Raw genomic sequence first — 26489 nt, forward strand, 5'->3', positions numbered from 1 at the left:
TGAAAGCTGTCCAAAATACATGATTTGCCAGCATGGTGTGAAGAGAAGATAAAACACAGCAGGGAAGTGGGAAGTGAGGATAGTGCAGGAAATAAAGCTCTCTAAATCTCTCCAGTAAATTCACATCTACATCTTTGCAAATAAAGTGCATGTTTAATCCAACATGGACTGGATCCATTGTTTGCTCCTGTGCACAGGCATCTGTGTCCTGCTGTGTGCAGTGTCTCTCTGGAAGTCATATTTCAGTGGGATAATGTCAGTGGATTTTCTTTCCAGAAACCTTTGCTGATTAGGACCATTTGCAAAATGGATTTCTGTCTTATCATTGCAAATGGGAATGAGACTTTTAAAGGACAGATAATTGAGATATTTTTTCAAAACAAGCTAAAGATCAGTTAGGCATTATTATGTATAAATAAATAGACAGCAATAACCATAGTCTCCAATGATATTCCTTTCTTTCTCTGCATGATACTGTGAAAAAAAAGTGTAACATGAACATACAAATTTAAGTAATGCTTTTCCACTTTCCTGAGGCTTTGTAGCTTTTTTTCCCAGTTAACTTCTGGGTTTGTTGAAGTAACACAACTCCACTGGTAGGTTAGGCCATATATTTTATCTGTATACCAACTGAGATAGAAGCCATACAGCCTCTTATTAGCAAGCACAGATGCTGTTGTCTCTTTCCTTGGATATAAGGTGGATGTCCTGTTTGTTGGGTTTTTAATGGAGTATAGATGTCCTCTTGCCATCATTTGCAGGACTTTTGTTTTGAGATGACAGGTATAAAACAGATATTGCTCTGGATCAGAGCCAGACACTCAGTATCTGGGAAGTTGAGTGTTTCTTCACAGGCATCTCTTCCTGCCTGCACAGAACAGCAGACACAAAAACACTGGGAATCTACTGAGTTTCAAGTACAGGGCAGTACAAATTTGTGCTTCATATTTGACCTCCTGTCTTCATTTTGACCTCACAAATGGAGCTCCCTTTAAAGAAAAGTCCCCCAAATTAACCCAAAAGCTATTTTAGAAAACTTTGTCTCCAATAGCTGAGCCAGAAAACTTGTTCTATATTAGGGCATCTGAGTCACAGTGTATGGATACTATTATCAAAGCCAGAAACCTGCTTATCAAAAATACAATATTGTTATTAACATTTATAGGAATTGTTAAGGTAAAACTATCCTTAAATATTTGAAGAGTTGGTATTTCTGTTTTCCTTTCACCTGTGCCTCCTCTCTTTAGTACTAGACAAAAGAGGAAAATCCAGTCTGCTCACCACATCATGGGAAAGGGAATTTTTTAGCTAAAAGCTTCTGAAATGCATTCACTATTAGCATCTTCAGAAGGTCTAAATTCCTGAGACAGTTGCCAAAATCATGATTGTCATTTCATCTTCTTTCTTGTTTCAGAACTTACAGTGCTAGTTTTGCTAAAACTTGGGACAAAGTGATGTGTTCAGTCTTATGATTCCATCAGTCATGTGATTCCATAACAGAATAAAACCGAAAGTAATTCAGATTTTATCTAAGAAAAGAATTCAAGCCCCCAAGACTTTAGCTTCATTATGCTTAACTTTATTAAAGTGAAAAATGATAAAAGGAACATAAGTCCAGAATTACCAGGTTGTCTTGTATTGTCTGTCCAGGGTTCATGTTGATTTGGAGTGCTAAAGTAGGAAGTGTAAAATCAATAATACAAGTTTTATTTCAATAATTTGTGATTGTGGTGATAATGATGTCTATAAAGAGACTTTGGGCTAAAAGCCTGAAAGCAGATAAGGATCCAAAACATACCAATGAATTGCATCATGCTAAACAGCCCTTGTTATCAGACATTTGTTTCCTGAAAATGGGATTCTGATCCCTCAAGAGCTGAAGTCTAAAAATTGCTTCTTACTTTCAAAGCCTTGGCTGTGTTGGTCCATTACTCCAGTCTGGGACATGAGCTTTATTCAGGAAACTCACAAAAACAGTTGTATATGTAAATACCTCCATTCCAGTTGAGCCAAATGTATTTTAAGACTTTTTTTTATTTTCTCCAGATGTATTTCAAAATTTTTTTTCCTCCTGTGCCCAGGAGCTGCAGAGAACTATGATTATGACAAAAAAGGGAAAGCATTTTCCTCTTTTTACAATATTCCCATTATATCTGAGTTCAGGTAGATTTTGTTCATCTGAAACTAGCAATAAAAATTGTCTCTGAAACTAAATGCATGAGAAAGCTAGGATGTCAGCAGTACTGGAATCTTACTTTGATTTCTGAAGCAGAGAGAAAGATTATGAACAAGAGTAAGTCAAAGGGAGTCTTTTGGCCACATCAGTTCCTGAAAGATATGGAAGTTACTGTTTATCTTATGTTTCTAGTTTTGTTCTTCATTAGTTTGTAAGCTTATATATATGTTTATATCCATGCCTGATACAAAAAAAAAAAAAAAAATTTAAATTCTGAAGATAAAAGGAAAAGGATGGTTTTGGGGTGGGGTTTTATGTCTGCTACTTTTTTCTAGAAGGCATTTTGACTGTCTTTTGTATTAAGGACCACTATACAAAGTTGTAATGGGAATTCAAACTTCAGTAACAAAATCATTTAGAAAAAATAGCTGAAATGATGGTTTACAAAAAGAGCAAGAAGAAACATACTGGATTTCTGTAATTTAGAACTTAACATTGGCTGTACCTAGAAATTTAATAATTGGACAGAATTAATATCTGAAATGAGGGTTTTACAAAAAGAGCAGAAGAAACAATACTGGGTTTCTGGCATTTAGAATTTTACACTGGCTTTACCTAGAAGTTTAATAATTGGATAGAAAAAACCAAACATATTCTAAAGTGCTGTGCTGAACAGGCTCAAAAGGATCTATTTGCTCTGAGGATTACAGCTGGCTTTGGGATGATGAAATAGGATGTGACTGGTACAATCACGCTGTGCATAGAAGTTGTACTGGACATAATAGCACCATGAATTTCCTTTGCAATGCAGGGAATACATTTTTTGCCAATATTGAATAAGGACAGATAGGAAAATTTTATGGAGCTCTTTATACATGTCTCTCAAAGAACAAAAAGGTTGAAATAGTGTTCAGCTGAGCTCTCGCAGCTCTCTTTGTGTTTCCAAATCTCTGCATTGTCTTGTGTTTTTCCATCATCTTGTCCTTTGTAACTGTCTGCCATAAGGGAGGAGGGCAGGGAAAGGTGGATAGATGCAGGAAAAAGCTCAGAAAGCTATCAGAGCTTTGGAATGAACTTCAGCTGTTATTTTAAGAAAACTGAAATACCTTGTGATTAAGAAAATCCCTGTCCTTGAAGAAATGAAGGTGCTGATTAAACAAAAAAAAGACAGGAAGTAACTTTTGGGAACAACATTAAATTGTCTGTGAAAGATGCTGAAAAGTTGTATTCTACCTCCAGATCTTACTAAAAGTTGTATATCTGACCTCCATCTTACTAAAATATAAAAAATTCCATGAAGAGTCAAATTCTATTATTCCCATAGCAGTAGAAGCAATATAACTGAGGCAGACTTGCTAAGGCCAGCAACATTTCAGCCCCTCATCCATCAGTTATCAATTGGCAGTAATTGCAAGTGCTCCTAATTTAATATTTTTTAAAATAGTTGTCAATTTTTTTAAAAACAGCCATGAAGAACAAGAGGAACTACTGCAGCCTCCTGCTCCTTTCCTTTCCCCTTCCAAAGGGCTCCCACCGTACAGAGACCTACTGACATTGGTATTATTTAATGGTGAGGCTGCATCAAAATTGTGTCCCATGGACAGTAGGTAACTTTTTTCTTCTTTCCTAAAGCCCCTCAACAATGACAAGCATGCATACCAAGTATTTAGGATATGGAATTCTGCAACACCTTTACTCAGGAAATGTCCTATTAAGTTTTCTGGGCTCTGAATAAGGTTACTCCCCTACTGAGTTGTAGGGACTGTGGGATGGTAGTTTCTCAAAATCTGCAGTGCATTCAGTGTTTGGAACCTGTACATACTTTCTGACTTCCAAATACATGATTAATGATTGATGCATTGATGCACAACAGGAAAGAGGTAAAGGGAACTGAGTACCATGAGCATTGTGAGGATAGTGTTACACACAGTTTCAGACTGTCACCCCACTATCTCACATTGTGGTACAACAATGACCACACAACTCAGAGGCCAGGAGAATGAAACTGAGATTTCCTTTGGAATAAACACAACTATTCTGTATATTCTCATTAGATGTGATCTGTAAATCCTCGTTACCTTGTTGCACCACGCTCTTATCTTTTCTGAGAGACTACAAGCCCAGAGGTTAATGCAAAACATAGGACTGGTAGAAATTGAAGTGCACCTCTTGAAGACAGGCATTAACAAACCTTATCCTTAGCAGTCTGAATTTCATTATTGTACTCTTCAATCATCAATGAAGGTCATAAAGCCTTCCCATAGCTGACTGACTCACTGCCCAAGAGCAATTGAGGGAATCGTGGCCAGGAGCCAGACCTCACAGATGGAGTGTTTCTCACTCTTGTGTTGATGCTTCCTACAGAAGTGATCAAATCAGCTGATCTCATTTGAGAAATTAGTTCTTCTCCCTGGAAAAAGAAATGTAAATCTGTCACACAGCTGAGGCAAACCAGTTTAGTCATATCACACACCCACCTCCAGGGCAGTTTTGCCAGTCTGAGTAGTGGATGCCAGTGGAGTGCCCTGGCATCACCTCAACAGCTGGTATGGTGCCTTCAACATCTGTGATGCTGCAGTCTCTAGGAGTGCCTTCAGCTGGTACCTACCCATGCAAACAGGACATGAATGAAACCCAGCTTCTAGCCCAAGGTGATGGGCAGCACTCAAACCTTGCAACAGCAGATTGAGAACATTCTTCTGTTGTTGCATTAGGGTTCATCTTAGTTTGATAGACAGAGATGTGATAATCAGCTATGTACTAAGTATGACAAGGCTTGTAGTATGTCTTGTAGTATGTAGTTTCCAGGGACATAAGTGACTTTCAACATCCACATAAGCCTTCAGCCCTATTTTTACCTCATATTCAGTATTTGGTCTCTCCAGCTTCCTGTAGTGTAAAAGTCTGTGGATTAATCACAGTGTGGGAAAGACTCCTTTGATTTATAAATTTTTATTTTCTTATATTTTAATGAACATTTGCTTGAAAATCACTTTGAGGGGAGGCCATATAGCTATCTGGACTAATTGGATTAACCCTATATTTCTCATCAGTGTTACTTCTGTCTTTGATTTATTTCAGAGAGCTAATAACACATAAATATTTAAATCTATATGCTTTCATAAAAAATTGATCAAGAGCCAAAATTGCTATTTAATACTATAAGAGAAATACATCATTCCAGGAAATATTATGCTTATTTCAAACAAAAAATTTTTCATAACAGATGTGGTTTGGGATTTTTTTCCTAGCAAAAGTGTGAGTGAAATTCTATATTGTCGCATCTTCAAAAGCAACATACAAATATACTAAACTCCCCTGGACTATTCAGAACTGAAGCAATCAAAGTAACCTATTCCTATCAGTTTTGTTCTAATATTTATAGAGAACCAACTTAGAATTCTATTTTCTCATCACCCAAGTACTATTTGGACAAGCACTTGTATTTTTGCAGTCTAAATGTGATTTTTGGGATTGTTTTGCAGGCCCAGTGTCTCCTCATTAGAAAATGGATGACTTAGAAGCATGTTCCATGTCAAGAGTGTTTCTCATTGCTTTTCACCAGTTCTTATAAACTCAAATGTATGCCTGTGATTTTTCTACTATTTCTCATTATTTTCACTACTCTTTATTCAGTAATTGCTCCCTGACATTGGAAGTATTTAAATATCTAAAATACAGACTGATATTTCTAGTCATGTTGTGTTTTAGCACAAATACACGGAAATATGAAGTAACTTTATTTAATCACTAGGAATAATTTATTTTATACCCATGAGAATTTTATCTTAGTTTACAGACATAATTCAAAGTTTAATGTGGACCTCATAAAAGGGCAGGTCTTTCCTCCTGGGGAAAATCATATGATAGTGGGAGAGGTAAATGGGAGAGAAGTGAATGCTCCTCAGATACCAGTCTGGTTTAGGGCAAAGTCCCTTTGGAGTGGCACTTGGCATAATGCATTGTTGTAGTTGCATAATTCTGGCTAGGGATATGCTGCCTCCCATGTGATTCATGGACTAAGTGAGACACTAAAGTTGCTGTGACACATAACTCACATAATTTTAGAAGGCAGAAATATTTTGTGCATGTGTATCAGGCACCTGAGCCAGCCAAAGGTACTCACCTGATGCCCAGTGCAGCTGCAATCTCAAATATTGAACTGTACAAATACATCTTCAACACTTTCAACATCCCCCCTGATAAATACCTCTTTATTTTGGTTGTATGTGCAGGCTGCAGATCAGGGTGCTTAGATAGATGGACCCATAGCTCAGCCATACTGCAATATTTGCTCTAGTGCAGAAAATCCTCACATTTTATGGCATTTTTGTTGGCTTTTTAAAAAACATATATAAATAATTGGAGTGCAGGCAAGTAAGAAAACTCTATTCTGAGCTTTCTCACTTGTTTGGCTTAACTAAATAAGTGTGTTTATTTAAATTTTTGTTTTAGCACAAAATAGAACTGTTGTTAAGATATATACTGTCACCTTTAATCGTCCTTTTCCTTGATTTTTTTTGTTCTTAAGAAAAATAATGGTAGGATAAAAAAATAATGGTGGGAGGATTAGAAAGAGTTTTGGGGCAGCAACAATGGATAGAAATGGAATTGTATATTTGAAGCTCATTGCAAAAGGATACAACTGATGATAAGGAAAATATAAGGAGTTGCTTCTCTGAACTTTCCTTGAGAAGCAGAACCTGACCTGGCAAATTGTGATTTATTGTAATATTCTAACAATATTATTTCAGACTCTGTGTTACACGTTCCCTTTCATGTTAGAGATTTTTTTTGTCCCTTTAGCATGAAGATCTTTATTAAAATCCCCTGTAGGATGTCAGTTGTGAATGATCAGTACTGAGTTCCCCTTCTGGAACTCTGTCTTCCCAAGTTTTCTGCTAGAAGCAGGAAGCTCCTTCCCTTCAAGCTGCCTTTTTTACTGGATCAGAGGAACCTGGAAACCGTGGCCACAGCTGCAATATCCAGGTGGTAATTGCTCAGGAAAATGAGCCGTCCAGGGTGCTCGCCCCTGGGCTCAACAAGTCGCTACTGCCAACAGAAGCAGCTGATTCAAAATTATAACCTCCTTGGGGAGGTGGTTGCAATCCATGATAAACACTGCAGAGGAGCAAGGGTAAAGGATTAGTGCTGTTTTACTGGGATGTTTCAGCCCTTTCTTTTCCAAAGCAAAAGGAGCGGCTAGAGGAACACAGTAAGACATAACTTGTATATCTATGTTGATGCTTAGTTTTATTTATTTAGATGGATTACTTTACAAATTTCACTCTTTTTTTTGCAGGTGGTGGTAGAACTCAAGGATTTCATTTTTGTAATTATAACCTGTAAATGGCTGGTCAGGTTTCCATTGTAGGAGTGATTCTCTTAATAATGACACTTTATATTGTTTGTCCAAGTACAGGTATTGATGCATTCGTACTTCATCCATTAGCAGTTTCCTATCCTCATCTCTTACCTTTGTGAACTATGGTCAAATCAGTATTTTAGGCATGCCTCGGAATGGCACATTAATATTAAAATATTTAAATTTTAATAAAGTTTTGACAATTTTCTGCTAGAAACACTTAAGACTTCTTTTCCCTTTCTCTTTTCTATATTCTTTCTTTTCTGTTTCCTCTGAGTAAATTTTCTCAACAAAAATTTTTATACTTAAGGATTTGCAGAAAGGCAATTTTGCACCAGACCCTCAGATTTAAATTTCAGCCACCTTCCGGAGGCACATGCCAGAGGCAAGAATATGATGCCCCCAAGTGTTGCCTTCATCCCAGACCAGTGATAACATTCTTACTGAGGAGAACCATTGCCTGTGCTGAACAGACATAAATTAGCTGTGATCTTGTCAGAATGAACTTGGGAAAAGACTCTAATCTTGCCCTGTTCCTGTCATTTACTGTAAGTGCCCAGAGTTGGCCACAGTATAAATGAACTTGATAAATTTCCAATCTAGTCCAGTTCTGCTTTATGCTTCTATGAATACAATACCAAAAAGAAGGATAATAGAGAGCACAGAGCACATTTGTGGTGTTCTCCTCACTCTAAAGTAGGTGCTCTTGGGATTCCATCAAGCATTTATGTAAATTACCGTTCACTGATTGAGTTAGAAATTTCATTATTAAAGTGACAGATTCTGGATTGCTTGCTTTCCTTTTGACAGGAAGAATCAAATGCACTCCCTTGTGCTTTCTGAAGTAGAAAAAGGTGACCTGTAATACTTAATTTTTGATGTAATTTCCAAGGAATTAAGATTCACACTGACAGCAGAAAAGGAGAAGCAGATCCCTTCAGTGGACAGCAAAGCAATGTTCTTATAATCAATGTGAGATGCTTCTTCCTGAGATTTTTTTCTTGGGATTTTTTCGCAATGAAATGTTTAAAAAAATAAAATCTTTATAGCTGCAGAAGATGCATCCTGAGATAAGGCTTGAGAAGTTATCTAAAAGGGTCCTGTAATCTCTGTGTGCAAGGCCAGGTGAGATTTTTAAGCAGGCTGATGCCAGACTTACAGAGAAATGGGGTCTTCAGGCTTCCCCCAGAACCACAAAGGACAATGTAGCTGCTAGAGAGACACACACACTGCAGCCTTGGATAAATATTTGTTAAAGGACACAGTGGACTCAATGGAGACCTGGTAGGCAGAAATGTGACTCTCCTGAAGATAATGGAGTTTCACCACATTTTACTGTCCCTGGATATGATGAACCACAATCCCAGTATACTAAATCTATGAGAATTTATTACCTACTTATAACTTTTTAGATGTTCCATTTCCTCTGATGCTAGATATTTTTTTGGCTGTTTCATTTCCGTGCCTTGATCGGCGAGGCCTATTCAACAATATCTCTATTAATGTGTTATAATACCTGGCTGAAGTATGTTTAAATTAAAGTATTTTGATTTTATGCCTGCTAATCTTGCTCAGTAACAACAGTTATTACTAACCCCATAACTCAGGGTCACCAGCTTGGACACTCTTTATGCCATCCTTATGGATCTCTAGGGACCCTCATGACAGTCTTTCTATTTCAGCAGCAACTCCCTTTCTCAGTTACTCAAGACCTTCAGGCCAGGCTTTCTCAGTGTAGTGACAGCTTCAAACCAATTCTTGTTAGGTGTTCCATGAGTCAGTCTGGGATACAGAACAAGACCTCCAAATACCCCCTCTCAAGACATCTCTCTATTTCAGTATGAAGCTGGAGGAGTTTTGTAACCACTGAGGATGTCTAATTCAAGAAGATGTAAAGAAAAGAAGATTTTGCATTTTGATAACACCAGGGTAGAATGAGTATTTTAGTTGAAGAGTCTTATAATACTGATTGAATTAAAGCTCTGTTGTGTGGTAAAAGCAGATCTCATACATCAAGACCTGAAAATCCCAGTAGTGTAAAAAAAAATGAGAAAAAGGGAGGAAAAGAAAGAAAAATACTCAGTACTGACAGAAAAATGAAATCAATAGTAGAAAAGGAAAGCAAATATTTTATGGTTTTATATTATATTTTATAAATACTGATAAAAAACAGTAGTCAAAATGTGTGATGTTGTTTTTCTTTGAGATAAATGTTTCCTTTCTTTCTGAACCATAACCATATTAACAATGTGATATACGACCCATTGGATATTAATTCTCTTTATGCAGTTCTGCTTAGAAAGGAAGGAACCTGCTTGGTTCCTCAGAGCAGCAAGCTGGCCCATGGCTCTAGATAGGAAACTTAAAATAAAAATATTTTTTTATCTCAAGTCAACTGGCTCAGGCAGAACTTAGTAACTTCCTAAGTCAGAAGTTTTGGAGGAAGCATTGGAATCCTGTGGCTGTCTGACATAGTCATCTTTCCTCTCTTCACTACATATTGTCTGCAAAAGGCACATGAAAGCAAAGAAACAGACCCCAGAGTACCAAAAGGGAAATACTGTCTATCAGGCAGTCACGATGTGAGGATCCAATATCTGGGACTTCTTGGACACAGAAGATTTGAGCCTAAATTATTTCTTTGGTAAAATTCCACTGACTTTACAAAAACGATCTGAACTTGAGGAAACTTCTAAATTTCTTTATAATTCTAATACATAGAAAGAAAATGCTTCAGTGCTATAGTTTGTCTCATCCTGTGACTTGCATGAGGAATCTTTAGGAAATTCAGCATGGGGAATGTATCCAGAATGTTTCAATTCTGATCTCAGAAACTGTTAATCAAAATTAAAATTATATGATTTCACTAAGTCTGACTCACTCTTCACCTTCAGGGACATATGCTAGGACAATATTCCAAAAGAACTTTCATTGTGCAAACTCAACATCTCATTCTTTAAGGATGCATTGGTGTTTAATGCTTGACTTTCATTTCTAAGGTAGTAATTGCATTATCTTTAACACTGTGACTTGTCCAAGGAATTAAAACAAAACCATCTGGAACCTGTTCTTAGTGTACTTGGGTAAAGGTGGTACTTTGCTAATGAATGCCATTTAAGGTACTTAAATGTACCTTTGGACTTATTATATATATTTGATGCACATAGATTACACAGATTATTGTTACAGGGGAAAAAAAAAACAACAATTAGTGAAAAGCCCCAGAGATCATTCATCATGAGAACTAAATGTCTTGAGCAAGGAGTTCATTTGGACTGGTTTTGTTTTTCAGACACTGCAAATGGATGTAAACAAGCTGAATATCACATTGCTTCGGATATTTCGCCAAGGAGTGGCAGCAGCACTGGGACTGTTACCTCAGCAAGTTCATATCAACAGACTCATTGTAGGTACCAAAAAACTCTGTATATTTTGATAAAGATTTATTTAATTTCTCTTAAATTTATTTTCCTGTCACTGTGGAAGAGTGCGATTAAATAGAACAGAAAAATACGTATTCCATTTCTTCAACTGCACTGCAGAAATATAGATCCCCATTACAAAATTATTTAAATTTTCATTTGAAAATGCACCATTCTCAGCTAAGCCAGATAAATCTCTTTTTTGTCCTATTCATAAGGAGATTGCTTATCCCTTAGTTTTCCAATGCAGTTCTTTTTCATGTTCACACCTTATTCATGCTTTGTTTCTCAAAGGTTGAATATTGCTCAAAAATACATGTGATTCATCCTTTCAAAGGCATCTTCACAATTTATCCTCAAACTTTCCATTAGTAAATTAAATGTCATCTACAATATTAATATTCATGCTTTGTTATTTTGCTATAATAATCTGTCCTCAGAAATTATCTTGTAGATTACAGTATTTTATTGGCAAAAGATGGTTGTAGTATGAATTTGTTCTAGCAAAAAAGGCTTTTCTTAATCAACTGTCATTGTATGGTTTTTTGTGTATGCATACTTAACACTCTTTTTTATGACAATTTTACCATGAAGCAAGAAAATCCAACATCATGTGTGTATAGCTAGCTTTCAATTCACTTTGCAGAGGGAATAAGAGCTTTTTTATTCCATGTGCATATTGAATATTAGGGGAGAAAACTGACAGGTTCAGCACACAAGTATTTTCTGCCTTGAAAGCTGATAGGATTGTATCCATCAAAAAGGATTATAAAACTCCTTCAAGTAATGTCTCTGTGAGAAAAGATCTCACAAAAACTACAGTGAAAAAGATCAATAGGAATGCACTGCAGCCCTTTTCATGTTCTTCAGGAATCTCATTCATTCATGACAAGAAATGCTAAATTTCATTTGTCCTCTACATTGACCAGAATGAAATGTTTAAAGACCTATTCAGAGAAAAGTACAATTAAATGAGAAATGTTTTGGAGTCTGAGATGTGCATTTTAACATACTGAATCACCTGGTAGCTTTCTTATTACGTTCTTTAGAAATCATGCAAATAAACAGAAGAAATGTTCTTGTTTTTTCCTACTGGCTCCACTGCCTTTTGCTTTCTCCTCTCATTTATAATTTAAAGGAAGAGATAATGTCATTCTTCACCTGTATATAGCCCAGAATACAGTATGTACTATTATTTTATTAGTCTTTTCAACACCTATAAAAGTTCTTCTATGAGTCAATATTTCAGCAATATAGGAAAGCAAGCAAACTTTTCCCCTGTTTGCTCTAAAAATCACACATGGTCAAAATTCACAAGGAAGACAAATGTATCTTAGGAGATGATATTCCCATTTTTCATCTTTCTAACATGAGACAGTTCCTCTCACACAGAGTACTGGCATGCAAGCAGAGCAAATCAAAATTTATATTGCCTTGTTTCAATATAGTCTAAACTATTCATCTAGGCTCCCTGTAAAAGCAGTAGAGAGGATAGTAACTCCAGAAGAGGCATTGAGATCCATCTTGATTATCTTAGGATGGATTGAATATTTCTCTAGAGATGCCAGTCCCTCTCTGCTGACTTTCAGAGGTAGACAACTGAAGTGAGGTGAGGTGACTCACTCCCAAGTGAGCAGCTCTCAGAAGTGATCAGGAGTCTGGAAGCCAGGATGTGGATGTGGATGTGGATGGGCACAGGGGTAGCAGCCGGCCTGCTGACCTCTAACATGTAACACACAGTGTGCCAGGAAATATTAACTCAGTGTTTCCAGTGTCTCCTTAACCTTTCCAGTACATCCTCCTCCCATGAAGGTCCTTTAATGGGATAGAGAAACTCAAACTGAGGAGGCACAAAACTCTGGGAAAGCTGCATACCCACCAAGCCTTGCCTGGTGCCTGTGACCTGCACACAGCAGCAGTCCCCTTCCCATTGAAGGTTGGCTGAGTACAACCACAGCCTCAAATCAGTTTTTTCAGCTGCCACCAGTAGCCAGTGTCCTTACCATTCTTGTTGAGCAGATGGACCAGCAGCACAAGTGAGAGCATAGAGGACAGATTTAGGGCAAATGTGTTTGAAAGAGTCCCTTTCTGTGCAGCTCTGCTTTAAATGCAAGGAGTATTTTATGCAAAGGTATTTTAAGAATAGCAAAAGATGTCTTTTTTTTCACTTCAGTAGAGATAAAGATGCACATTCAAGGTGATGGGAAGGAGGCTGGGGAAATCAAGGTTATCCCAGTTTGAACTGATCTCTCCCATCCCATAATCATGAATAACAAATAAGCAGACTAGTGAGGTTCTTGCCTGCCCAGGCAGCAATGCAGGGAGCAGCTCCATGCCTACCTCATGTGTGTGGAATCCCCCACATCTGCACTCTACTCCACAGTGTCAGCTATGCTGGCCATAGCCCTGGGGAGCCAGGGTTCCCACATCCTGTTTGGACATCAGAGCTCTCTCACGTGCTGCTCAAGTCCATCACAGCAGAAAAGCCCTCTTTCCTTTTGTTACCTTGAAACAGAGTGGGCATCACATCTAATACAGAGCCTCTTAGGCTACCAGGACTGTATCAAAGCCATCAAAGGGCAAGAATTGAGAGACAGGGGAGTGGACATTCTCAGGTTGCCCATTAAGTGTTAACAAAACTTCACTGGTCCTTTAATTTTGTTGGACCATATTAAGTTCCACTGCAGTCAAATGAAAGGACTATTGTGGTATGTGCCTGCAATGTGTTGACAAGGGTCTAGAAAGTGATGTCCAAATATCCCAGCATTATACTAAGCATTCCTATTTCAGCTCAGATCAGATGAACTACCTGCTAAAATCCCTACTGGCACATTGCCATTGCCCCCATCCCATGGCTCCTCCTATCACGATGGTACATTGATTGTTTAATGACACTAGATTCAGGAAAAGTCTGCCTTGTCAATATTGATTGAAACAAAGCACACATGCCCAAGTATAGGATTTTCTTCCTCAGTCTGCTGGGATTTACAGACAGGCAAAAGACAGAGCAGGTTGCAACCTTTATATTCCGTGCTTTTGTCTTTGGAATTATAGTTGCGATCTACAGACATCAGAGATTATTTTATGTCAGACCCCTCCTATGATTTTGCTGTTTTGTTTTTTTTTCCTCCTTAGGGGAAGAAGAACTGTGTGGAACTGTTTGTGTCCCCACTGAACAGGAAGCCAGGAATTTCTGAGGCGCTCCCATCTGAAGAAGTGCTGCGTTCCCTTAATATCAACATTTTGCATCAGAGTTTATCCCAGTTTGGAATAACAGAAGTCTCCCCAGAGGTTGGTTATCAATTTTCTTTCCTATATTATTTTGATACAGATTAGGCACTTACAGGCTTGGTCATTTTCCAGCTGAGGTTCTCAAGCATAAGGCAGTAAATGTATAGGCTAAGACAGCATCACTACTATAAGGCAACTATCATAGAATCCTAGAATACCCTGGCTTGGAAAGGACTTTAAAAATCTTCTACTTCCATGGACTCTTGCACCTTTCACTAGACCAGATTGCTCAGAGCCCCATCCAACTAACTCTGTTAAATTGCTTTAGTAGTGCTTTATTAGTGCTCTTTAGTATCTGGGTCCTCCTCACACAGATGAGCTACCATTTAAATCAGAGTTTAGATCCTAAGCATGCACTAATTGCCTTAAAGGAAGTGAACATAAGGAATTCCAGTCTATTAATGGGGATAGGAATATATAACAATTTCAATAGAGAGATAAATGGGATGCAGATAATAGGTGTCAACATCATGACCCATGTAACTTTTGTCTGACATGATTTTGAAAAACTGAATCTGTGCATTACACCCATGTATTTTCAGGATTGGCAAGAGATTTATTTTCTTTATGTACTCCAAAAAGAGGGTAAAAATAAAACTTGCAGCTATTATTTGTATGACTTCATTTTTTGGAAAAAAAAAATCCATTTCAAAGCAGAGTTAAAGCATTGTTACCTGCACAGCTTGTCTGAGACATTATCAGTGAGATGTACAACTAATTCTGGGCCCACCATTTAAACTGTGTCCAGAAAATGAAAGAAAGCAAAAGCTTTAAGGACAAAAAGCCAGTGAGCTCATGGGCATGGCCACATGACACTGCATTTTATTTTGTGTCTTACCTGAAGCCCTTACATACATGTAAAGACTCTCAGAATACAGCTGTGGCCAAACCCCTTCAATCATGTTGTCAAGAATCAAGATTTTCAGTGGAAACTCCCAGTTTGGCAGAGGAGGTCCCCATGTCCAAAAAAAGTGGGAAAATAATTAAATACTCTGTTGAGCTGTGTTTCCCTCTATGGGTAAAATGTTCCTGGGGTTTTTCATATCCAAAGCTGTGTTTGAGACATTGATTGAACCATTGGGCTGTTATGCTTGTATTTCTTCTGATTGGAAATTATTTTGATCATTTTAAATATTCTAAGAATCCAGATGTCTTTATTGCAAAAAAAAAAAAAAAAAAAACAAAAACAAAAAAAAACCCAAAAAATTAAATATAAAACGTGGCCAATTCATGTTCTACTACAGCATCCTGCCACTATCAAAATTCAGATTCTCAAGCTTTAGCTGTTCTAGCTGTTCTAGTGGTTTCTAAATGTCAAATCAAGAATTTATATCACCCATTAGCAACCTAAGCAAAACTTCCTTTAGGTCAGAATTTCCTTTGTATCTGAAGCACATGAGTCTGATGGTTGGGATAGAGGCAATTATCTATTCCTAGTACTTCAGTTACAAATAACACTTCAGGTAGACATGGGGAAAGAACTTATATGAATAATAGATGAACAGAGAAATGTCATCAAGCTATGAAGAGATGCTGGAAAAAAAACAAGCATTGAACTCAAGAGCTCATCTTGAATTAGAGACATTTCAATAATGTGGAGTGCTCAGATATTTTCTGGAAAAAAATTGTTCCAAACAAAGTTACAGCAAACTGAAACAAAACAGGCAAACCTTTGAAGGAAGATGCAGTTACACAAAACCTTACATAGCTCTGATGCATTATTTTACCCATTGTAAAATGCTCTGTGTGGGTACTCCAATAAATCACTAAATCCTGATTAAATCATGAGCTAAAATTGTTCACTCTTCTGACAAAAGTATGAATGTTTCACAACCACTATTGCATGTGTATTATCAGTGTATCTGTGCACAAAGGAAGCATTACTTTCATCTTTCTGGTGGGTGGTTGACACAGAGGTGTTAGGACTGGAATTTGTCTCCTTTTCCAGCTGTATTTCAGTAAGAGCTGCCTGAGGTTTAAAAGTCTGCTGGGTCTCTCTCTAGGTAAACAAAAACAGATATGTTTGACAGGCAGTTCATCCCATCTGTGAGACACCTCTCCTGAGATTGCTTGGTTGACCCTTTTTAACAAAGTTTAATGTAAACTAGACCCCCAGAGGGTTAATGCTTTGGGACATTAGCCTGCCCAAAGAAATTTTAGCAAGATTATGTAGGAAAACCCACACGGAAAACTGCTCTGCTCGAAGTCTCAGCCCATAATATACCATAAACAGCAAAAGTCCCAGTGGATATCAGTACCTGGAACTACATTTCCATTCATTACAGAAATAATTTGCTTGTTCACATCTGCTGATGCACTGATCACTGCTTGATCTATTTTCAAGTAAATTGCCTGTCTCAAAATTATATCTCAGTTTCTTATTCTGCAGCAGCTGAATGTGCAGTTTCCCTATATATCTTTGCTGTAGGAACCTCTAGAGTACTTCCCTGCCTGGTATAGAATGAGATATGTACCAGTGGGCATGTGTAAATTTAAGGGAGTTTTTGCCATTTCAGGAGTCCAGAACAATGTCAATACCTTTCATATCTCCTTGATTTTCCAATGGTTTATTGTAGTTGTAGCATTTCCTCTTTTATTGTGGTCTAAAGTTTGTGTCTGGAGTGGCATTTCAGATTGAGTTCTGCTCCATGGGATGTACCACATTCAGGAGCAGACTTCTCCAGAGCAAAGTGCCAAACTGGTGCTTGATGGTAGGACTAAATTCAATGACTTAGGCAGCCTGTGTTATTATGGTGTGGGAATCCTGGCTTCCTAATGTCTTCAAATTTCTTGGATTAAAATAAAATACTATTGGATTTCAAATTTTACTAGAAGAGAACTTGAAGTGGTTTTGAATGACAAAAAACTAAATGTGCATTAAATAAAATAAAGGTTATTATGTTTTGAGAGCTAAGCTAACTGCCATCTGGAAATGTGTCACTGAAGGAGAAATTTCCAGAGTTCATACTAATATGCAATCCCAAAATGTAGCATTACAGCCTCCTTACACAAAAAGGTTGCCTTTGAAGTGTGTGATATTAACATATTAGAGAAGAAATCAAAGGAAGCAATCATTACTTAAAGAAACTGTAAGTTGCTGTAAGGAAAGTGATCAAAACCACTATCTTAGAAATTACAGCAGCTTGGACTGACAGAGGCTCCTGGGAACAAAGCAGAGCACAAGGACCAGGCAAGGCAGTGTAGTGTCACAGCTGCCTGGCTGCACCCAGTGTCCAACAGGAGCAGGAGCCCTGCAGGCTGCCAGTGTGGATGAGGAGCTTTTGGGGAGACTTTGTCATGGGAGACATGGTTAAATGGCTATCATCCAGTGTCCTGTGAGCCTGAGAGGTCACACACATTCCTACATGTTTTCTCTGGGGGTGGAAGTGATTTCTTGGCAGCATTTCCTAATGTGCCTTAGCTAACATAGTTAAAATAGCAGAGAAAACAAAGCTATTCAGTGTGAACTTCCATGAACCCTTTTTGATCTTGAGTTCTACCCCCAGCTCCCTGTAAGCTTTTCTCTGAGCTCAGAACTACAGCTTGCTATGCTCTCATTAGTGTTCCAGCCCAAGGGACTAATTGGGGTTAACTGACCCAATTTGCAAATTTGCCTGTTTTCCACTGAAAATTTGCCTTTTCTGGCAGGTCCTGATGCTGCAGCAGAATCTTTCAGTCACAGATTTTACAGTGGCTACTTCAGGTCAATGTCTCTCTAGTTATTATCAGAAGCTGGCTGCTCATTTTACTTGCTTGTAGAAATATTCCACTATTTTTCCAAAATAAGACCAGAAAAGCCAGAGTGGGTTTTAGAGTCTTTAAAAAAAGCATTTATAAAAATTGTTTAGAAAAAGATACCCTTGTGTGCAGGCACTCTTCAGCAAGGTTAGTTACTGAATAGCATTGTAAGAATACATTTGATTTTTCTGCACATTGAATTATGCTGAATTCAAACAGTTTAAATTAACCTGGTTCATTCTTCCTGAAAAACTCGCCTTATTGGAGAATTGTTAGGGAATGGAAATACCAGGAAATTATGCCTTCCTCCCTATTTGCTCTAGGATCTGATGCTCCTTGAGCTACTAGAATCCTCTTGCCACTCCATCTGCTCTGATATTCCCCCTCCTTTATTAGCTGCGGATCTTTGCAAATTAGTCTGAGTATATCCTCCAGCCTATTCCTCAAAAACCATCTGAAGGACAAGAATCCTCTCATTTTTATGATGCATTTGGCCATTCTATTAGCTTTTTTCCTGAGTGTCAGCAATTTGTAGTGAGCATGGCAGTTGCTATCCCTCTTATCAGTTTTCCCAGAGAAAGGAACAAAGTTCTGAATGAGCAACACTGATGCTTTGAAAAACAATTCCTTATCGTGGGTGTGAGATGACTCAGTTACTGGGGGTCACAGCTTCTTCTGTCATTAGAAAGCAGCTTAAGCAATGATTTTGCTCTCCACCAATTAGATCTGGGAGAGAGTTTCCCTTGAGTAGGTGAAGGTACTGCTAAACTGTTTACAAATGGTGTGTCAAATAAGTTTAAGTTGTGGTGCATGTTTTTTACCCTTTTTACAGTATTTGTTAATATTCTTTGAACATTATTGTTAGAAGGACAAATTAGGCAAAGACATGTCCTGTACACACATAGCACTAGACACAGAGATTAATTCTCTAAAGACTTTTCTTCTTTTATTCTCTTCACTCTGGTATGTGTATGAACTCTATTATAAAATATTTTAGAAGTTTTGTGACAATAATGAATTAAAGTTTAGTTAAGTCTTTCATCCACTATGACTAAAAATCCTATTAGCTTTTCATTTACATTTTGGTGTATTTGTTCTTTCAGTAAGGAGGTATTAAACCACCCCATTTACTCACTTACAAAGGTCAGCATGGCCAATTCTCCTTTAGCTCCTGCTTTTTATCTAAATTTCCTCCTGAGAGGTATGAAACCCCGGAAAGCCATCAGGTAACCCACTCAGGGTCAAGCATTGAGTGTATAGCTAATAGGCCACAGCTGCAGCTGCTGCAGTCACTATGGGATTCCTATGGAGCTCAACAGGAGCAGTCTTGGATGTGGAGCAGCTGCAGCTTTGGGCTCTGAGCCAGTACTGGGACCCACGTCCTGTGCCATGAGCACAGCAGAATGACCTTGCTGAGCTGAGGTAGCAGATTGCACAGAGAGCTGTACTCCACTACAGTGGCAGCAGTGCTTAAATATGTCTAGGAACAATTTTTGCAGAAATATTTGGCAAGATTTCCAGCTTCTCTTTGAAAGCCCTTGGTTTTAAGTTGCTGAGTAAACATCAAACTGACAGTTTATAAGCCTTTTTAAATTGTCAATACTTGCAACATTTTAAAGCTGAGACCATGAAATGATGCATGATGACACACACACAAGTATACTAATTTTACAAGATGGGTTTCTGTAGCTGTGCTGAAGGATTTCCATGCTGGTCCCCAGGACTATTACTTCCAGAGAAAATTCTTCTTTATTATATTTTCAGTTCTAAAGCTGTCAACTCCCAGTTATACACAAGCATGTCTTCAAGTGAGTCTCTGTAAATTAGCCGTGTACCAAATTCCTCTCTAAATGTTTGCATTCTGTGGCAATTGTATCTGTGAATTGTCAGCTTATTCTCTTCCTCAGACCGTGATCCTCCTCCTCAGGAAACTTTCCCACATTACTTCACCATCATCCAGACTTTCTGTGTTTGGGAGGCTGAAGAGGCTTGGTTTTTGGGAGGCTTTGCCTTTTTGAAAGACAAAGTTGGCTTGGTACATTAGCTGTGCAGAAGAGCAGGTTAATGGGTGGCTAAGCAGGCCCTGGGGCATGATGTACCCATGTAAAGTGTTAGAGCATCTCTGCAGTTATACAGGCCCATTGAGCAGCCACTCATCTTTGTATGGAGGAACTCTTTCCTCTATGATAAACTGCCAGTCCTCCTACACAGCATCCCTAGAGAAGAAAAAAGACCACATTGGACTGACAAGATAACTTAATAGTTAAACGAGGCTTATTTAAAGCCATTAGAGAATTTCAATGAGACAGAAACATGAAGACTTTAACCATTTACTACAGAAACCAGAATTTTAGAAAGTTGGTTTTACTCAGTCTGAGAACTCTACTGAAAAGACACAAATAAGAAAATAACAGCAAGCAGGTGAAAATTGGAAGGGCAATGTCTACTGATCTGTGGTCCCAGAAACATCAGAAAACATACTTTATTCTAAATAATATATTGCAGTTAGACCAAGGGTACACGTACTTTGTTTCTGCTACAAAATCTCTGTTTGAAAATATAGTGAAATTCTAGTAATTTAATAGTCCAACCAAGTCCCAGTGCTGCAATAAAGACAAAAATAAATGCTTTTACAATCATTATTATTTCATAATCCCCAGGAGTTCCCCAGGAGTTCTGGAAATTTTAGTGTGCACAGCTGTTTCAGAAATGTTCTATCAGCAGGAAGCCAAAGATAATGAGGTTAAGCATAATCAGAATTATAGATAGACAGATAATGAGATTATTTTCAGCAAAATCAATATTTTTTAGGTGTGTGTGTGTGTAATCTAGAGGTGACAGTGTGAGAGCTTCCATGCTCATGAAGCAAACCAGCAAGTCAGCTGCTCTTTGCTCCGTGTCAGGTGTAAACAGCGGGCAGGGTGTGGGTGCTGGAGATAAGCACTGGGAAGAAAGAGGCAGGGCCAGCACTTCCCTTTGACCTGATGAGCCAGGTGGTTTCCAAGAAAGGTGCTGGATCTTGTTTGCCTTACCTTCAAGCAGCCTGGGGTGGAGGAGAATTCTGTCAGCAGCGCTGGGAGCACGGTGGTCCTGCTCCATGGACTGGCACGGGCAGGGGTGCCAATGCAGCATTCAGAGCCATGCCATGTGCTGTGGAATTTCAATGCTGACAAAGCTGGGGAGAGTCATTAATGCCCAATGAGAGCTATTTAATCTGCACATGTCACTCCATAACGTTTTTTTCTTTTTCTGTTTCTTTGCTTAAAAAAGAAAAATGTTTTGCAAGGCCAGCATGAAGCCGACAAAATCTGGAGCAAAGAAGGATTTTATGCAGTTGTCATATTTCTCAGCATCTTTGTCATTCTAGTGACTTGTTTAATGGTAAGTTTCCCTTTTACCTTTATTTTGTTTTCTATTTCATGCTTTTCTTAGTCTGAAGGGTAGGGTCACACATTCTTTACATGGCAGGTGTTTTCTCAAGGCTATTACAAACTCAACTCTAAGGTAAGAATTGGTTACTCTCATAATGCTGAGAAACCAGAGTTTGAAGAATCACATTTCTTAATGTATTTTGAGTTGAATGAAGAATGTAACTAAAAGGAAGCTGAAGAAATAAATAACAGGTTCTTAAATCTACAGGGTAACTGTGTAGGGATATGAGTGATGACTTCACAACCTTCTTAGGTCCCAGGATTCCTGAAGTCCTCTTACATGCCTTTATTTCAGTTTTATTAGATAGCAAAAGCAACACCACATTGGCAGACTGTGGTCAGTGCACAGTTGTTAGAGTGTGTGTTGGTATTTGTGTATCAAATACACAAATCCTAAACTGAAATAAGTAGTAAATACATGAAAGAGTAATCACATTTTTGAGCAACAATACCATTCACATTGTATGAGTTCAGTGGCCAGGTTCTGAGCATTAGGCACAATTCTAATATGTTGAGTATGAGATGTGCATTGGTCACATAGAAGAACAACATTACACCACCACTGACTTTTGTGGGGCAATTTTTGTGGTTTTATCCAATGTTGTATGTTTTCCTTTGTTGAATTGTGTGATACTTCTGTTGTGCATACATATAAGTGTTAACTGAATTCTCTGACAATTATCAGCATTTATGAACACACAGTATCTTGGAGTCTTTTGACATATTTTGCTCTCGTACACATTTAGTTTTCTTTAACCACTTACAACCTTAAGAAAGCATGTTTAATCTGAAGTTATTTAAACATGTACACATTTATACAAATGTTCACAAAAATTTATAACAAAATGTTATTTAGTCTTTTAAAGTCTCCTTAAGATTTGAAAAGCACTTATTTTATCATAGGAAATTGTTGCTTTATTTAATTTCTACATGTTGTCTCCATCTCTTCATTCCATTTCATTCAAATAGAAGAGGATAACTCTAGAAATCTTCTTTACTGTCTACTTTGGAGAAGAGATATTTTGGTCATTACTGACTATTTAATTGGAAGGGTATAGAAAATGCTGGCTGTCCTTGCCCTGGTACTACACATATTTTCATTAATGATCTGGAATGAATCGACTATACTGGAAATTGTAAACATTCTGTATGACAGTATCAGAACTTCAAATATTCTTAAGGTGCCAGAGAAAAGATGGGAAAGAACAAGAATGCTGCTTGGCAGAGACTAGAGCTGTATTCTTGTACACCAATACAATGTATGAAATATGTTGCAAAACCACAGTTCTGTAGGAAAGGTTTCAGCAGTTTCACAGAACAGTATCACAGAAGTAGATAAGCAGATAAGCAACATAAATGTCGCAAAAAATACATTTCTTACCCAGGGATATATAAATGAGGATATGATCTCTAAGATCTGAATTCAACTCTGCTATGGTAATTATTTGGTTGTAGTATCATGTCTTACTCATTTTGTATTGTCTCTCTCTACCACATTTGTGAAAAATCTCAGGCAATTACAGGAGGAAAGAGATGCAAGAGTGATCAGAGGCACAGAGGACAGGAAATAATTTGGTTTATTTATGACAGAGAGAAGGAGCAAGCAGAAACATGATAGTTCTCAAACATGGGAAGATTTCAAAGGCTGTAAGAAGATGATACTTTCTCCATTGGGAATTGGAAAATAAGAATATTTGTCATGGGGTGATTTAGCTGACTCATTAGAAAGTTCTTTGCTATTGTTTATGTCACTAGACCCTGGACTGCATTGCTTGCAGAAGCTTGGGAGTTTCACCCACTAAGATTTCAGGCAAACATCTGCCAGAAATAGTTTGGGTGTAGCTGATCTGAAGTTAGGGTGGAGGTCAATACTGGAAGACTCCTTGAATTCCTTCCAGATGGAATTGCTATTATGGTGTGGTCTTTCCTGCAGGCATTCCCCTTTCTGTTCCTCCCAGGTCCAACCTGTATCTTTATGTGTGCTACTGTTTAGACTGTGCAAATGGACATCGTCTCAGATTTTGCCAGAACCTGATAATACATGGGGTATGTGCAATCTGTAAAGCTAGCAAACAGCTCATGTTTGTTTTTATCCCATTTAATATGTCAGACTGACAGACTGGGTTGATCACAATATTTTTTCCATTTCTGATTTTTTTTACTTTATCTAGAATTCATTAAAACTGTTAAAACCCTGTAACACTTTCTGAGGAAAAGTGTTACTACTTATATCAAAAGTTGTTTGTTAGATTTTTTTTCAACTTCTGCTAGGGTCAAGCTATCTTTTTTTCCTAGGGTCTAATAATAGATTATTAAGTAGTATATGAAATAATACTTGTCCACATTTTAGAAGTCAAAACCATAATTCCTTGGGCCCCAAGGAGTGAAACTACATCAAAATATATTAGTGACAAGAATGAGCATTGAGCTCATGAGCAAGGTGAGCATTGTCATGGCCATGAATATCTTGAGCTATTTATCTGCTGGTTACCAGAAACAAATTAGATGAAAGCACTTACTGGAGTTAAAATATTTCAATTCCCTCTTTCCTCTTTACTAGTACCAGTGCCCTTGCTTCACAGTAGGGCTGCTTTTTTCTGAAAAACTATGGCAAAAAAGATCTTATCCATGCAATTCTAAACCCTTCAGAATGAACAGATGGTTTACCTAGCTAAGTCTTGTTTAATGTGTGTATTGCTAATGACATTAGTTCCTAGCTAAACCTCTAATGCTAATCCTTGAACAAACAAATCCATTAGATATATCCAGTCATCACTGCAAAGCTATGGAGTGATAGATCTTTTTGCAGGGCAGCAGCTGTCAAAGAACCTCTGACTTGCACAGAAAAAAAATGCTCTGGTCTAGGTTTTGTCTTACTCAAGGAATCCAAATAAAATGCTTTACAGGAACAGATACAGAAAAGTGGAAAGTACAAGGGTATCTGCAGACACCTTCAAAACCTGTGTGTCTTCCATCTCCACCCGCAATATTTACAGTTCTCATAAATTTCATAGCTTGTCAGGCATGTTTCGAAAATGGAACAACTATGGTTCAGAAATTGTTTTTGCATTGCCCTCCAAAGAAAGAAGACATGTTGAATGGGTGTTACATGGCTTCCTCTGGAGTGACATTACTGAGCACAAGCTACGTGCCCTCACCAAATCAGGGTAGAGTATGATGGAAAGAGATCAGTACAACTTCTGCTTTTGTTACTCATATTTGATGTCCACACTCATAAGCAATATGTGGACAGATAATCTTGGTGTTACAGTGTGTTCAGAAGTCAATTTATTGGTGATTGTAAAGCACACTTTTTGGAACAGATGGTTAAATAACTTTATAGGCCACTCATCACTTCAGCTTTATTTCAGAATAGTTAATGTTTCTCTGAGGGTATTGGAGAGTATCCCTATCTGGAGAAGTATTTCAGAGAAATAGCAGTATCCCTATCTGGAGAAGTATTTCAGAGAAATAGCAGTCTACTATTACCAAAGTCACCTAGTCAAGTTACTCTTTTTAACCATCAGCTCTGTGCCAGATAAGTAAGGACTTTTAAGAATATCTTCTCTAAAACAAATTGAGGCTGTTGTAATTTGAGAATTTTATCCAGATAAGTCAGAAACATCTATTTTATTTTGTGCCATGTTCTCTCTTGTGTTAAAATGCTTAGAATTCCTTCTACACTTACACTATCAGTATTTCCTTCTTCACAATGTTTTCTAATTTCCATTCTGTGTTATTTGCTTTTAATAATACTACTGCAGGTATTACAAATATGTACTGACTCACAATGAGAACTGTTAAATCCCTACTGCCCACGTGTACACTCTGCAGTTTATGTAATGGAAATATTTATCTTGTTGTGGAAAATGCTGTGTAATACAACTTGTGACTTACCTTTAAGAAATGAAAGCCATGTATAGCAATCTTATCTAGCATTTGTGATACCTTCCTTGCCTTGATTACCAGGCAATTGAGAGCTGTCCTCTTTATTTCTGTAGGTTCTGTACAGATTAAAGGAGAAGATCCAGTTGTCACTAAGGCAAGAGAAGGAAAAGAAGCAGGAGATCCACCTCTCACCCCTTCCCCTGCAGACATCTCAGTCTGAGTATAAGACCACCAACAGCATGGTCCAGCCTCAACAGGCTCCAAAGGTTATCAATGTTGTAGTGGACCCTCAAGGCCAATGTGTTCCTGAGCTCAAACCTCCCCTGTGTGCCAGTCCATCTCCTTTCAGAATGAAACCTGTGGGACTCCAGGAAAGGTAGGATGGTGCCTGGTGTGCTCAGGATTTATTCTCATTTATTATACTTATGCTTTGTGATTTCACATTTCTCTTCTGTCAATGAATGGGAGACTTTGTCATCCAGACATCTGAGAACTGGGATTTTGGTGTGTTAACATCTATCTCACAGGTAGTGTCTCCTTTTCTTTACATTTAACCAAAGATTCAGGTCAAATGAAAATGTTCAGGTTTGGGCTGAGAATAACTGCATTAGTGGCATTCTTTTTGCTGATTATTTTCTTCCCGTTGCCTGCAATTTCTCTAAAGAAATATATTTTTCATTTTTCATTGAGTTTGATCCTGGAGATCCTGGAAGAGAGTTCAAGGGCTGGTTATGCGTTGCCAGCAAAGGATATTCTCATTCTCAGGGAGTCCCTAGCACCTGGAAAGAATAAATTAAAGAAGAAATATTTACACCAAGTGCCTTTAGAAATCTCATACAGTGATTCCATTATCACCTTTAGATAAATTTTCTTCTTAAATGCATCTTTCCATGATGGCCAGGATACAGTGCAAAGTCAACAAGCTTTAAAAATCAGGAAGAAGTGATGAGTAATGAAACAAGCTTTTGTGTGAAGTTCTCAGAAATACTTGAGCACCAAACCCTGCCACTCATTGTACCTTTCAAAAACTGGGCCAGTGCTCTTTTTATAAAGCTAGTTATTCTTCCCAGAGGAGAATGCACACTGACATCTGTCTCTCCTCTGTTAGAAACCTGTATAATTTCTTGTCTGATGGCTGCAGGCTGCTTTCATAAAGCATCAGTGCTCTGAATAGCTCA

The 26489-nt window shown here is 37.9% G+C and overlaps 1 protein-coding gene across 4 annotated transcripts in view; it reads left to right on the forward strand.

Moving 5' to 3' along the window:
* Positions 1 to 26489, forward strand: part of PTPRR (protein tyrosine phosphatase receptor type R) — a 135465-nt gene that overhangs the window by 57120 nt on the left and 51856 nt on the right. For all 4 annotated transcript variants that reach the window (XM_079303345.1, XM_079303346.1, XM_079303348.1 and 1 more), the window contains 4 exons: positions 10834 to 10947; positions 14099 to 14254; positions 21263 to 21373; positions 25425 to 25687. In XM_079303345.1, the coding sequence (XP_079159471.1) occupies positions 10834 to 10947; positions 14099 to 14254; positions 21263 to 21373; positions 25425 to 25687 (644 nt within the window). The remainder of the gene's footprint in view (positions 1 to 10833; positions 10948 to 14098; positions 14255 to 21262; positions 21374 to 25424; positions 25688 to 26489) is intronic.

This window comes from Erithacus rubecula, assembly GCF_903797595.1.
Source record: "Erithacus rubecula genome assembly, chromosome: 4".
NCBI lineage: Eukaryota > Metazoa > Chordata > Aves > Passeriformes > Muscicapidae > Erithacus > Erithacus rubecula.